Here is a 16,047-nt window from a genome sequence, read left to right as displayed (position 1 = left end):
CCCTCAGGGCATAACTTAAAACCCTTGCCCTGAGGGTTGTGGGGGAGTGTCCTCCACAAAAATATATTTCCTAGCTGGAAATCAACTATGCTGAACAAAATGGCTATCTCAAAATTTTGATTGGATGTGTTTAGGGGAATGATGGGCGTGAGGGGGGCTAGTTGCCCCCAATCATTTTCGACTATTACAAAGGGCACTAGAACTCTCGATTTCCAATTGAATGAGACCCCTTTGAAGTTTCTACGACGACCCCTTCCATATGAAGTGCCTCTGGGAAAAAAAAAGTAATAATAAACCATTGGAGCCCTATGGCCTTTACTATAGGCAACGCTACAGCGTTGCCTCTGAAAAGGAAAACAGAGCTTTGGTTATTTTTGGGACACGGTGCCAGTCAAAAGATCGTTTTTGGACATCTATTTTTTTAATAGCGTATTCTGGTGTCTTCATGCTTTTGCTTAATTTTACATCAAAAAGCTGAATATGGTTGCCAGCAAGTTGTTAAAGAGTGAATGCAATTTAGGCCATCTAACTGTTTTGAAATCGTCTTCATTCAGGTTGCATCTCTGGTAGCAGAAATTTTAAAAATTAGCCAATATTGACTTTTTCTTGCAAAATAAGGAGTGTGGTGCAATTTTGTCTTTTGACAGAATTGCATTTTCTTGTATGGAGTTTAGAATATAATTTAATTGGAAACTGAGAATTGCTACAGTTGAATAGATTTGTGGATGTTTAACCTGACTTTCTGTTTTCTCATTCTCAAGTTGCTAAAAAGCAGATAATGAACAAGAAGTTTTATTTTTTAATTGCATTTTCTGGTGTCTTCATGCTTCTGCTTAATTTAAACATCAAGAAGCTGAATATGGTAGCCAACAGGCTGTTAAAGAGTGAATGCAATTTAGGTAATGTTTACCAACTAGGCTACTTCAGCCATGAATATTTATATTGTCAGAATAGGCTAGGTAAGTGCTATGTATTTAGAACATATATAAATTGGTGTACTGTGTAGACCTAGGTTAATTTTTTCCCAAAGAGCCTTTTTCTGTGTATTTGGTATTTGAGATGGTAGGCTAGACCAAATCTTTCAGGAATTAATTTGGAGCCTAATTATTGACCTGAAAAAGTACTAGGGGGGCACTTACCCCCTGCAGAAAATACTTTCATTCAGAAAATCCCTCCCCCTCCCATGGAAAATAAGGCTTCCCAAATTTGAGAATTTTATTTTTTTGAATTTCCTTAGGGGGAAGGAATATTGGTACTTGGGTAAAGTTCTAAAAAATCATATTATTGAGTTAGGACTAAAGTGAATACACCATTTGATGCCTTTTTTATGCTGATTACGAATATAATAAGCATTTCTGTCAGAAATGAATTTCAGACCCCCCCCCCCATATAGGCCAATTCAGGGTTAGGTTAGGTTGGGTTAGGTAGGTTAGGTATAGCCTATATAGAGGGGGGGGGCTGAAATTCATTTCTGATAGAAATGCTTATTATATTCATAATCAGCATAAAAAAAGGCATTGAATGGTGTATTCACTTTATTCCTAACTCAATAATATGATTTTGTAGAACTTTACTGTTACTTGTGTATCATGTGCTGCTCAGTCAAGTTTAAGCTGGGTAAAATTCAAGAACACAAAGGTTTTTTTTTAGTTTTTTTAGTTAATTTTTACCAAATCATATTATTGAGTTAGGAATAAAGTGAATACACCATTTGATGCCTTTTTTTATGCTAATTACAAATATAATAATCATTTCTATCAGAAATGCATTTTAGCCTCCCCCCTATATATGCCAATTCAGGGTATATATTTCTACATTAGGGGGGGGGGGTAAAGTTTAAACTTACCTTCCATTTAAATTAGAAACAAAACTTGCCCCCCCTAATGTTGAAATATATACCCTGAATTGGCATACATAGGGGGGGGGGGGCTAAATTTTATTTCCAATAGAAATGATTGTTATATTTGTAATCAGCATAAAATAAGGCATCAAATGGTATATTCATTTTAATTGAAACTCAATAATATGATTTGGTAAAAATTGACCAATTTTTTCAGCTTAGCACAAGACAAAGACATGTGACAGAACATATAGGAAATATATAATTTAGGCTATATATTTGCACATAAAGGGGGGGGGGTAAAGTATGTGGATAGTTTGAAGTCACAAAACAATTCTTTCTAGGTATATGGCCACTAAAAGGTAAATATTTACCAAATCATATTATTGAGTTACAACTAAAGTGAATATAGGCCTACCACTCAATGCCCTTTTTGCTCTTTACAAATATAATAATCATTTTTGTTGGAAATGAATTTTAACCCCCACCTCTATATATACCAATTCAGAGTATGTATTTGCACATTAGGGGGGTGGGGGAAAGTTTAAACTTACCTCTCATTTAAATCAGACATAAAATTACCCCCACCCCCCTAATATGCAAATATTTACTCTGAATTGGTATATATAGGGGTGGGGGCTAAAATTCATTTCCGACAAAAATTATTATTATATGTGTAAAGAGCATAAAAAAAGGCATCAAGTGGTAGGCTATATTCACTTTAGTCATAACTCAATAATATGATTTGGTAAATATTTACCCACTAAAAAATTCCAGAAGAATACCAAGGTATCTGGAAATTTTGTTAAGTAAAAAAAAATCCCTGTATAAAGTAAATGTAATGTGTCAATTAAGCGTTTTTTTCCTGAGTGTTAAGGGGGTTAAACACTGTTTTCCAGGGGGTTAAATGCTGGCCACTGGTATAGGCCTATATAGGGGTGGGGGTAAAGTTCAGTTTCAACCTTAACCCTCTTTTGATTTCTAAGTCTTAGAAGTTTGCCTACTTCATAGATCTATAGCTAATGAAACTTTGACAAAACAACATTTTACCTTAACTTTCAGCTTCTTTTTCTCTGGTTTTAGTTCTTAAAATGTGATTCCTATTGTTTGAGTAGAATTTTATGCCATATCTAAGTTTTTTCTAAATCTAGGGAATGTATTTATGGATCTTTGAAACCCCACAAATTGGGATTGAGTGGAGCTGTGAAGCTAAAAACAGTTTTATTGTGCTTCATTTAAGCATAAGATCTGTTTTGCAAGGTTTCTCTTTACCAACACAAAGATTTTTAAAGGTCATGACCCTCTAGAAGGAGAAGGAATGCCAGTAGGTACATCAAAATACCTTCCCAGGATATACTTTAGTTTGTAGACCCATCCCTGAAATTTTCATTTTCCTAAACTAACCCCTTTCTAAGATAGCAAAAAGTAGCCAAACTAGAATTTTACCCCCATTAATTTAAACCTTACCCATTATACTAATTAGAAAGTGAATTGTTTCCATTGGATTTGCTTCAATTTAACTAATAAGACTAGCTTAAATATCTTATCCACAAGCAATACTAAATATTTAAAATGCACTAATAGTCAGTAGTGGAGCCTATTCTTGAACACACATTTGAATTAGGAAAATGTGGTTTAATCTTTTACAAAGGGTCTTTAAGCTAGAATGGTGTATTTAAATCACAGATTAACTCAATCTTGGACAGAGCTAGTCTAAGACAAGTGCTATGAAACAGAATATTTGTATTTAAATGTGCTTAGCTGTAGAGGTAACTTTGTTCTAAATTTAAATACTGAAAACAAAGTTTTCCAAGACTGTAGTCAGCTAATTCTAGCTAGTCTAGCCCTAATTATGAGCCAATTGTAACTAGGCATATCAATGTCTTTTATCAATGTTTCAGTGTTATTTGAGCCCCAAGAGTCTCACATTAATCAATGCTTTTTCTTTATACTCTGTCCAAATATATGAATTGCTTCTCTCACAAATCAACTTAACAGTCCTTCAATAAGATCTTAAAGTGGCACCTAATCCTGATAACATTTAATGTACATTGCAAGTGAAATGATTGTTATATTTAAAAAGAGCAAAACAGGCATCAGTTATATTGTTCACCTTGTCCTTATGTAATGCATAGAATCATCTCAAAATTTACTTCACTTGATTTCTCTATCAACTCTCTTCCAAAGATAGTACTCACTACCATAAAAATTGTATCCCATTCCTTGTAATATTATGAAGTATTCTATAGTTTGTAATGCTAAATTTATCTACTTGATGAATATTCTTTTTTTTTTTTGCTTGAAAGATTTTATCCTTATGTCAATTGGCATTCATTCTCAATCAAGTCAGCAACATTGTACAATTGCAAAAGAATAAAGATACATAGATTAATATTATATTTAGAAAATTAAACATTATTAAAAATGGAAGGAAATATTAATGTATGTGTTAATATTAACATTACATACAATAAAGTAAGAATTTTATTATTATTTGTGTTTCTTGTACTTTTGTATATAGTCTAGGGCTAACTGTCCTCATTAGTATGGGGGGGATAGCATGTTTTATGATAATTATCAACCATTGTATTTAAAAAGTGTTGATGGGGAACAGAATGGTACTACTGTTTTGTTATTAGAGTGTTTTCATAGCCAGTGCACTAGAGCTGCCTAAGTAATGAACAATGTGTTTTTTTTTTCTCTATACCCAGACACTTCGTATTGAAGGAGTTGTCATAGAAACTTTGAAAAGGGCTCATTCAATTGAAAATTGGAGTGGCTAGTGCCCTTTTTAATAGTCAAAAGTGATTGGAGGGTAACTAGCCCCCCCCCATGTCTATCATTCTCTCAAACACGTCCGATTAAAATTTTGAGAAAGCCATTTTGTTCAGCATAGTTGATTTCCAGGGAGAAAATATGTTTTTGAGGAGGACATTTCCCCACAATCCTCAGGGCAAGGGTTTTAAGCTATGCCCTGGGGGCATATAAGGTTTTTATAGAAGGTGTTGTTGTAGAAACTTCAAAACATGATTCAATTGGAAACTCAAAGGGCTAGTACCCTTTTTAATAGTTGAAAGTGATTGAAGGGCAACTAGCCCCCCCCCCATGCCCATCATTCCCCCAAACACATCCAATCAAAATTTTGAGATAGCCATTTTGTTCAGCAGAGTTGATTCTAGATAGAAAACATGTTTTTGAGGAGGACACTCCCCCAGAACCCTCAAAGCAAGGGTTTTAAGTTATGCCCTGGGAGCATATAAGGTTTTTATAGAAGGGGTTGTTGTAGAAAGTTCAAAAACAGCTCATTTGATTGGAAATTCAAAGGACTAGTGCCCTTTTTAATAGTCAAAAGTGATTGGAGGGCAAATAGCGCCCCCCCCCCACGCCCATCATTTCCCCAAACATATCCAATCAAAATTTTGAGATAGCCATTTTGTTCAGCATAGTTGATTTCCAAATTGAAAATATATTTTTGAGGAGGACACTCCTCCAGAGCCCTCAGGGCAAGGGTTTTAAGTTATGCCCTGAGGGCATATAAGGTTTTAAAGAAGGGGTTGTTGTAGAAAGTTAAAAAAAAAGCTCATTTGATTGGAAATTCAAAGAGCTAGTGCCCTTTTTAATAGTCAAAAGTTATCGGAGGGCAACTAGCCCCCCCCCCTCCCCACGCCCATCATTCCCCCAAACACATCCAATAAAAATTTTGGGATAACCATTTTGTTCAGCGTAGTTGATTTCCAGATAGAAAATATATTTTTGAGGAGGACACTCCCCCACAACCCTCAGGGCAAGGATTATCAGTTATGCCATGGTGGTATATAAGGTTTTTATTGAAAGCTTTGTTGTAGAAACTTGAAAAAGGACTCATTCGATTTGAAATTCAAAGGCCCAGTACCCTTTTTAATAGTCAAAAAGTGATTTGAGGGCAACTGTTTGGGGAAAAGGTGGGCTCATGCCCACCTTTTCCCCAAACACATCCAATGAAAATTTTTAGATAGCCATTTTACTCAATATAGTTGAAAGTTTTGGAAATTAGGTCTTTAAGGATGAAAACCTCCTCCCCCACAGCCCTCAGGGCAAGGGTTGTAAGTTATGCCCTGGGGGCATATAAGGTTTTTATTGAAATCATTGTCGTAGAAACTTCAAAAGGGCTCATTCAATTGGAGATTGAAAGGGCTAGTGCCTTTTTTAATAGTTGAAAGTGATTGAATAGCGACTAACGCCCCTCTCACACCCACCATATTCCCAAACACATCGAATCAAAATTTTGAGATATCCATTTTGTTCAACGTAGTTGAAAGTTCTGGAAATTAGGTCTTTTAGCATGATAACCCCCTCAGAGCCCTCATTGCAAGAGTTATAAGTTATGCCCTGGGTTATATAAAGTTTTTATTGAAAGCATTGTTGTAGAAACTTCAAAAGGGCTCATTCAATTGGAAATTGAAAGGGCTAGTGGCTTTTTAATAGTTGAAAGTGATTGGATAGCGACTAGCGCCCCTCTCACGCCCTCCATTTTCCAAAACACATCCAATCAAAATTTTGAGATATCCATTTTGTTCAATGCAGTTAAACGTTCTGGAAATTAGGTCTTTTATGATGATAACCCCCTCAGAGCCCTCAGTGCAAGGGTTGTAACTTATGCCCTGGGGGCATATAAGGTTTATATAGAAAGTTGTTGTATAAGTCATAGGCAGCACGATCGCACTGCTTTAGTAAAGAACAGGGACACTCGAGAACTAGACAAGAAATGGGGACTAAGTAAAGGGGAGGACACTCCCTCACAACCCTCAGGGTAAGGCTTTTAAGTTGTGCCCGGAGGGCTTATAAGAACGATGTTGGCACAATGTATTATTTATTAATTTTTTCCTTTAGAGTAGGGCACTTCGTATCGAAGAAGTTGTCGTAGAAACTTCGAAAAGCACTCATTCAATTGGAAATTTGAGTGGCTTGAGCCCTTTTTATTAGTCAAAAGTGATTGGAAGGCAACTAACACCCATTCCACGCCCACTATTTCCCGACACAAATCCAATCAATATTTTGAGATAGCCATTTTGTTCAGCATAGTTGATTTTCAGGTAGAAATTATTTTCTTGAGGACAGTCCCCCACAGCACTTAGGGCAAGGGTCGTAAGTTATGCCTTGGGGGCCTATAAGGTTTTTTTTTATAGAAGCCATTGTCGTAGAAACTTTAAAAAAGGCTCATTCGATTGGAAATTCAAAGGGCTAGTGCCCTTTTTCATACTCGAAAGTGATTAGAGGTCAAATAACCCGCCTCTCACGCCCACCTTTTCCCCAAACACATCTAATCAAAACTTTGAGGTAGCCATTTTATTCAGCGTAGTTTTAAGTTCTGGAAATTAGGTTTTTGAGGATGACACCCCCCCCCCCCCACAGACCTCAGGGCAAGGGTTGTAAATTATGCCCAGGGGGGCATATAAGATTTTTATATAACGCGTGGTCGTAGAAACTTCAAAAAGGGCTCATTTGATTGGAAATTGAAATGGCTTGTGCCCTTTTTAATAGTCAAAAGTGATTGCAAAGCAACTAACACCCCTTACACGCCCACCTTTTCCCAAAACACATCCAATAAAGATTTTGAGATAGCCATTTTGTTCCACACAGTTCAAAGTTCAGGAAATTATATTTTTGAGCAGGACACTCCCCCCGCAGTCTTCAGGACAAGGGTTATAAGTTATGCCCTTGGAGCATATAAGGTTTTTATTGAAATCTTTGTCGTAGAAACTTGAAAAAAGGCTCTTTTGATTGGAAATTCAAAGGGCTAGTGCTCTTTTTAATTGTTGAAAGTGATTTGAAGGCAACTAATCCCCCTCTCACGCCCATCTTTTCTCCAAACACATTCAATAATATTTTAGATAGTCATTTTATTCAACGTAGTTGAAAGTTTTAGAAATTAGGTCTTTAAGGATGACAACCCCCCCCCCCACAGGCCTCAGGGCAAGGGTTGTAATTTATGCCTTGGGGGCTTATAAGGTTTTTACTGAAAACGTAAAAACTTCACAAGGGCTCATTCAAGTGGAAATTGAAAGGGCTAGCGCCTTTTTTAATAGTTGAAAGTAATGGGAGAGCGACTAACGTCCCTCTCTCGCCCACCATTTTGCCAAACATATCCAATCAATATTTTGAGATATCCATTATGTTCAACGTAGTTGAAAGTTCTTGAAATTAGGTCTTTTAGGATGATAACCCCCTCAGAGCATTTAGTGCAAGGGTTGCAAGTTATGCCCTGGGGGCATATAAGGTTTATATAGAAATTTGTTGTATAAATAATAGGCAGCGCGAAACGGGGACTAAGTAAAGAGGAGGACACTCCCCCACAACCCTCAGGGCAAGGGTTTTAAGTTATGCCCTGAGGGCATATAAGAACGATGTTGGCACAATGTATTATTTATTAATTTTTTCCTTTAGAGCAGGGTACTTCGTATCGAAGAAGTTGTCGTAGAAACTTCAAAAAGCACTCATTCAGGTGGAAATTGGAGTGGCTTGTGCCCTTTTTAATAGTCGAAAGTGGTTGGAAGGCGACCAACAGCCCTTCCACGCCCACAATTTCCTGACACACATCCAATCAAAATTTTGAGATAGCCATTTTGTTCAGCGTAGTTGATTTCCAGGTAGAAATTATTTTCTTGAGGACAGTCGCCCACAGCCCTTAGGGCAAGGGTGGTAAGTTATGCCTTGGGGGCATATAAGGTTTTTCTTTATAGAAGGTGTTGTCGTAGAAACTTTAAGAAAGGCTCATTCGATTGGAAATTCAAAGGACTAGTGCCCTTTTTAATACTCGAAAGTGTTTAGAGGGCAACTAACCCGCCTCTCACGCCCACCTTTTCCCCAAACACATCTAATCAAAACTTTGAGATAGCCATTTTTTTCACCTTAGTTTTTATTTCTAGAAATATGGTCTTTGAGAATGACAACCCCCCCCCCCCCACAGCGCTTAAGGATAAGGTTGAATGTTATATACATGGGGCATACAAGGATTTTGTATAGCGCGTTATTGTAAAACTTAAAAAGGGTATCATTTAAAGGGAACTTGAAGTGACTTGTGCCTTGTTTAAAGAGTAGAAATGATGTGACGACCGATGACGCCCTTACTACGTCGGACATTTTCCAAAACACATCCAATAAATATTTTGAGATAGCCATTTTGTTCCACGCAGTTCAAAGTTCAGGAAATTATATCTTTGAGCAGGACACTCCCCCAACAGTCTTCAGGGCAAGGGTTATAAGTTATGCCCTTGGGGCATATAAGGTAGAAACTTGAAAAAGGGCTCATTCGATTGGAAATTCGAGGGGCTAGTACCCTTTGTAATTGTTGAAAGTGATTTGAGGGCAACTAACCCCTCTCTTACGCCCATCTTTTCTCCCAACACATCCAATCAATATTTTAGATAGCCATTATATTCAACGTAGTTGCAACTTTTAGAAATTAGGTCTGTAAGGATGACAACCCCTCCCCCCCCCACAGCCCTCAGGGAAAGGGTTGTTAGTTATGCCCTGGGGGCTTATAAGGTTTTTATTGAAAGCGTAGAAACTTCAAAAGGGCTCATTCAATTGGAAATTGAAAGGGCTAGTGCCTTTTTTAATAGTTGAAAGTGATTGGAGAGCGACTAACGCCCCTGTGACGCCCACCATTTTCCCAAACACATCCAATCATAATTTTTAGATATCCATTTTGTTTAACATAGTTGAATGTTCTTGAAATTAGGACTTTTAGGATGATGACCCCCTCAGAGCCCTCAGTGTAAGGGTTGTAAGTTATGCCCAGGGGGCATATAAAGTTTATATAGAAAGTTGTTATGGAAATTTCAAAAAGGGCTCGTTTGATGGGAAATTGAAATTGCCCTATTTAATAGTCGAAAGTGAGTGGAGAGTAATCAACCCCCCTCTTACGCCCACCATTTCCCCAAAAACATTCAATCAAAGTTCAGAGATAGCCATTTAGTTCAACGTAGTTGAAAGTTCTAGAAATTATGTATTTAAGGATGACAAACCCCCCAGAGCCCCAAGGGCAAAGGTTGTAAGTTCTGCCCTGGGGGCATATAAGGTTTTTATAGATAGAGTTGTTGTAAAACTTCAAAAGGGGCTCATTCAATTCGAAATTGAAAGTGCTAGTGCCCTTTGTAATAGTCGAAAGGGATTGGAGGGTAACTAGCTCCCCCCCCCTCTCACGCCCACCATTCCTCCAAACACATCCAATCAAAATTTTCAGATAGCCATTTTGTTCAATGTAGTAGAAAAATATGGAGATTAGGTGTTTGAGAATGACACCCCCCCTCCAGCACTCAGGGCAAGGGTTGTAAGTTATACCCCGGGGGCATATAAGATTTTATAGAAAGTTTTATCTTAGAAACTTCAAAAGGGCTCTTTTGATTGGAAATTGAAAGCGCTAGGGCTATTTTTAATAGTTGAAAGTGATTGGAGAGCGACTACTGCCCCTCTCACGCCCACCAATTCCCCCAAACACATCCGATCAAAATTTTGAGATAACCATGTTGTTTAACGTAGTTGAAAGTTCTGGAGATTCGGTGTTAGAGGATGATAACCACCTAACAGACCTTAGGGTAAGGGTTGTAATTTATGCCCTGGGGGCATATAAGGTGTTTATAGAAAGCATTGTCGTTCTTTTTAATAGTCGAAAGTGATTGGAAGGCTTGACATTTTTATAGTAAAGATCGAAGTGGGTATAATGTATTATTTTTTGTTGTTGTTGTTGTTTAGACCAGGGCACTTCGTATCGAAGGAGTTGTCGTGGAAACTTCGAAAAGGGCTTATTTGATTGAAAATAGAAAGGGCTGATGCCCTTTTTAATCGTCGAAAGTGATTGTAAGGTAACTAATTCTCCTTACACTCCCACCCACCCACACCCACCCTCTTACGCCAACCCACCCAATTCTGCTCTTAAAATTTAAACAAATCAAAATAGCGTAAGTATATCCATGCTATCAAAGAAAGTAAACATATTTTTTGCGACTGGTATCAAGTTTTCCATTTCAGGTCAACTAGAGGAGGTATGAAACTAAATTAAACAGTACTATTTGTGTCCAGAATTTTAAAAGGGTGTATGTTGTTGAAAATTGCTGAAAATTTTTCAACAGCATACAAATAGCAGGCTAAACTATAAAGTCTTAAAAAACGAAAAGATTTAAAGTATTATTTTCTTTTTCCCTGAAATGACTATGTCAATATAAAACGAACAGAAATTAATTAAACAAACTTTTCCACAAAATAAGTTTTTCAAAGAAAATAAAGAACTCCATTGAACAAAAAATGAGCAAAAATAAAATCAAATAATCTACGAAGCGTGAAACTACCACAAATCAGTATCGATAAATAAATGAAACCCAAAAAGGAACAGAAACTACAATAATTAACCGAGTCAAACTCAAAACGAGCAGAAATTAACATAAGTTGGGCGCAAAACCCCTATGCCTTCCAGAGGCCAGAACAAAATTTGCACTTTACTGAAAAAAATACAAATGAATGTGCATTGTCAGTTTAATATACATATACTGATGTTTAGTAATCAAAATGTTAATATTATTTGATTTATTAAAGTTATAACAGTAAAAGCATTTATATTTTTTCAGTAAAGTGCAAATTTTGTTCTGGCCTTGGGAAGGCATAGGGATTTTAAGCCCTACTCATGTTAATATTTGATCGTTTTGAGTTTGACTCGGTTACTTATTGTAATTTCTGTTTGTTTTGGGTTTCATTTATTTACCGATGCTGATTTGTGGTAGTTTTCACGCTACAAAACTTGTCTGCACGTAGTGGGTTTGGATATTTGATGGTCAAGCTGCAACCCATACATGACAATAATAATAATAATATTAATGATTTATTTATCCACCATCTACAAAAGATTATAGTGGAGCAAGGAAAAATAAAAGGAAAAAACTTTAAATACACCAATAAAAAGAAACACTTAAGTTATTATTGGAGAAAAACGTCGTCAATTCAGTATAACTTTTATCAGAGACTTCTCACGGATTCCCGACCATTCTTTGACTGGATTCATAATTCAAAATTTTTCAAGACGGGAATTTGGGTGTCGCTTAGGAATCAACAACAAAAACTTTGCGTATATATATATATATATATATATATATATATATATATATATATATATATATATATATATATATATATATATATATATATATATATATATATATATATATATATATATATACATTTTTTTTTTTTTAATTAGCATTTATTCTTAATTAGCATTTATTTTAATAGCATTTATATTTTTTCAGTAAAGTGCAAATTTTGTTCTGGCCTTGGGAAGGCATAGGGGTTTTAAGCCCTACTCATGTTAATATTTGCTCGTTTTGAGTTTGACTCGGTTACTTATTGTAATTTCTGTTTGTTTTGGGTTTCATTTATTTACCAATGCTGATTGGTGGTAGTTTTCACGCTACAAAACTTGTCTGCACGTAGTGGGTTTGGATATTTGATGGTCAAGCTGCAACCCATACATGACAATAATAATAATAATATTAATGATTTATTTAACCCCCATCTACTAAAGATTATAGTGGATCAAGGAAAAAATTAAACACACCAATAAAAAGAACACTTAAGTTGTTATTGGAGAAAAACGTCGTTAATTCAGTATAACTTTTATCAGAGACTTCTCACGGATTCCCGACCATTCTTTGACTGGATTCATAATTCAAAATTTTTCAAGACGGGAATTTGGGTGTCGCTTAGGAATCAACAACAAAAACTTTGCGTATATATATATATATATATATATATATATATATATATATATATATATATATATATATATATATATATATATATATATATATATATATATATATATATATATATATATATATATATATATATATATATATATATATATATATTATATATGTACTTGTATCATTCTTTATTGTTCTTACTAGTTGATATTTTCCATTGTAGATTTGATTAACGATGCCAGTATATTAATGAATGACCAGTATGTATTAGAATGTATCAGAAATGACTTTTTAAATGCAAAATCAAATGATGTGTACAATCTCAATGCACCCATTTTAAAGAATCCATCAATGGGACAAGCACAGCTTCTGATTCAAATTTTAAAGAATAAGGTATGTTTCTTCTTTGTTTTATATATAATATGTATTATATCCTCATGAGCCAATACCAAATACTCACATAAGATATTTTTTATAGTAAATAGTGCAAAATATTCATTGAACTATAACATTGAAGGTAATTTATATGGAATTTTAAGTTGATTGTTTATAAAACAAATGAGAGGGGTATCAAGTTTGTCTGAAGGTCACCTATTCCTCTTTGCATTTTTGTTCGTCATTATTTTGAACTAGAACATATTTGTGTCTAAGGTCAAAATTCCTTTTTCCAAAGACAAGATAGGAGCTTCAAAAAAGTGGACGTTGGATATTATATCATAGTCAGTGCATTAAGAATCAATGGAGTTTTTTCCAGAGTTTTTTTTTTTTTTTATTAAGTATAGAGTTTTTTTTAAAATAAATTATAGAGTTTTATAAAGTATAGACTAGGCATGTCCCAATTTTCTGGTTTTAATGCTGTTAATGGTTTTGTTCATGATTATTCCAATAATATACTTGTTTTGATCCGGCCCTGTTTTGAGAGTTTGGAATCTCTTTTTCTACATTAATTAAAAAAGACCTTCCACAAGAAGAAGTTTTCAATGAAAAGTAAAGAGCCATATTAAACTCAACACCAGCAGAAATAAAATCCTATGTGATAATCAAACTCAAACGACCAGAAATTACTTTTAAAGAATAAATGAATTCAAAACGAATAGAAATTAAGATAAATGGTCATATTAAACATAAAGTTAACAGATACGGTTATAGATAAATAAAAAAATCTGATTTAAAACGATTAAAAATGAAATTGAACATTCATGTCAAACTTAAAACGAAATTATAACAAACAAGAGTTTGGCTATCGCTACTGTCTCCCTCTCCTAACCGTAAAAGTTATAAAGCCTATTGTGGCATTTGTGTTTTATTGAAAACTACTGAAAACTATGTTCCTTCGGAGGAACATATCACTGCAAGTGAAACACTAATGTTCAGCTTTGTATCAGACCCCCTTTTAATGACGACTACCACACGCCCAAGGACAAGATTTACGAACGCGAAACAGCACCTTAGATTTGATCTGCGGAACATCTGCACAATGTCTCACGCTTCTAAGACTGAGCAAGTGCTGAGAGCTCAGCAAGATTACGACCTTGACCTTCTGGCTCTGCTATAGGTTCGATGGCTGGATTTTGAATCAAACAAACTGGACGGAAATGTGACTATTATCCATAGTGGATCCCAACAGAGACGTGAATTTGGAATTGCCCTTATGATTGCGAATCAAACCTCTCGAGCCCTACTGCAGCGGACACCAATATCGCCTAAAATCTTGAAAGCCCGCTTTGTGGGCGCACATGTGAAAATGTCAGTAGTAGTATTCTAGATACTTACCAATGACGCCCCCGACGGAATAGAAGACGAATTCTACAGAGCTCTCAGTTCCGTAGCCAAAGACATACCAAGGCATGACCCAGAATGTTGTCTAGGAGACTTCAAAGTGAAAGTAGGGAACAACCGATTGTACTCCCCACAAGTTCTTGGTGAGTGTGGTCTGTGCCAACGAAACAAAAACGGGGAACTTCTGATCGACTTCTTACTCCTCAACGACCTTGTAATACGAGGGATTGTATTTGCCCACCATGATGCACACATATACTCATAGACATCCCCCAGTGGCCATACACGAAATCAGATAAACCACTGTCTCTAGAGCAAGAAGAGGAGGTCAAGTCTACTTGATATAAGGGGCTATAGAGGAGCTGTCGCTGGCTCAGACCACAATCGGATGCCAGCAAAAGTGTGCCTCAAATTAAAAAGAAATAAAAACGCTAAAAAAAGCTCCCTCAAACTTATTCTTCGACTCGGAGAAACTGCGAGCGAGAGAATTCAAGCAAGCCTTTAATATAGAGGTGCAAAATAGATTTGAATCCCTGTCTTTACCAGATGATGCCGACAGCGACAAACCTGGGAAAGAATAAAGCTGTGCTTTTACGATTCAGTTAAAGCCACCATTGCCCATTGCAAGACCCATGGACCCATGGCTGTCTAACTATATGTAGAACCACATAGACAAAAGAAAAAAAAAAGTAAAAGCATCACTTATCGAAAGGCATGTTCCCGCCCTCCAGATCTTCAGTAATGAAGAATACAGAGTTGCGCATAAAGCCTTAAACAAGAGTGTCAGAAAGGATTTTAGAAAATTGGTTGAGCGGAAAGTAGCACAGGCGGAAGAAGAGGCAAAGAGAGGTTACTCAAGAGCTGTCTATAAAATAATGAAGAATAATTTGTAATAAATCCTCTTTTCAACCCGGATCGGTATAAGACCCCTCGGGCATCCTGATAACAGAGCAGTCTGCGCTGAACTAAGTCTGGGCTAGCCACTTTGAAAGCCCTTGAACGGACTTCTACCCGACAACCCCCCTGACAGTTTTCATGGCCTAGTAAAATTTGTTGGCAGAATTTTTTCAAAAATACCAGTGCTTCCACTATCCCAAAAGTTTTGGGGATTTTCCCCAAAATCTGTCTTCTCATAAACATTCTCAAAATCGGTTCCCCAAAAATCCCCTTTCTTTCAGGGTTGCCACCTTATAGTGATTTATCCCTGGTGACAATCCACCCCAAGTAACTATCACTTTAACATCACTTAACATAATTTTTTCACTACTTTCCAAAGTTTTTGTCTCAATTATTTACTACAATCAAAAGCCAGACATAGACCATTGAATTACTGACCTTGCTTTCTATGCTAGTGAAAGTATACTTACCTTTTTATATTTATAGTATAGTGATCAATGAGTATTAAGCATGCAGTTGGGTATGCATTATTTTTATAATACCAATATCATTGGAGTGTACAGCTCAATCCTTAAACTATCAGCAGTAAGCTATATACAATATACTTGAGACTTTGAATACTATTAGTTAAAAAAAAAACTTTTTCCACAAAATCAATTTTTCAAAGAAAAGTAAAGAACTCCATTAAACCAAAATGAGAAAAAATAAAATCAAATAATCTACCAAGCGTGAACCTACCACAAATCAGCATTGATAAATAAATGAAACCCAAACCGAACAGAAATTACTATAAGTAAC

General features: G+C 35.9%; 1 protein-coding gene across 2 annotated transcripts in view; it reads left to right on the top strand.

Annotated features, from left to right (window-relative positions):
* The first annotated feature begins 559 nt into the window (after positions 1-559).
* Positions 560-16,047, top strand: part of LOC148946641 (protein Star-like) — a 114,433-nt gene continuing 98,945 nt past the window's right edge. Inside the window, exons 1-2 of one of the 2 annotated variants that reach the window (XM_089097069.1) lie at positions 560-959; positions 12,797-12,966. In XM_089097069.1, coding sequence (XP_088953195.1) covers positions 779-959; positions 12,797-12,966 — 351 coding nt within the window. In that variant the 5' untranslated portion in view covers positions 560-778. The remainder of the gene's footprint in view (positions 960-12,796; positions 12,967-16,047) is intronic. The other variant, XM_089097071.1, reaches the window with a different exon arrangement.

This window comes from Artemia sp. Qi Xiang Cuo, chromosome 11, assembly GCF_049724085.1.
Source record: "Artemia sp. Qi Xiang Cuo chromosome 11, ASM4972408v1, whole genome shotgun sequence".
NCBI lineage: Eukaryota > Metazoa > Arthropoda > Branchiopoda > Anostraca > Artemiidae > Artemia > Artemia sp. Qi Xiang Cuo.
Note: the sequence above shows the minus strand (reverse complement) of the source record. Positions and strands in the feature narration are given on the sequence as shown.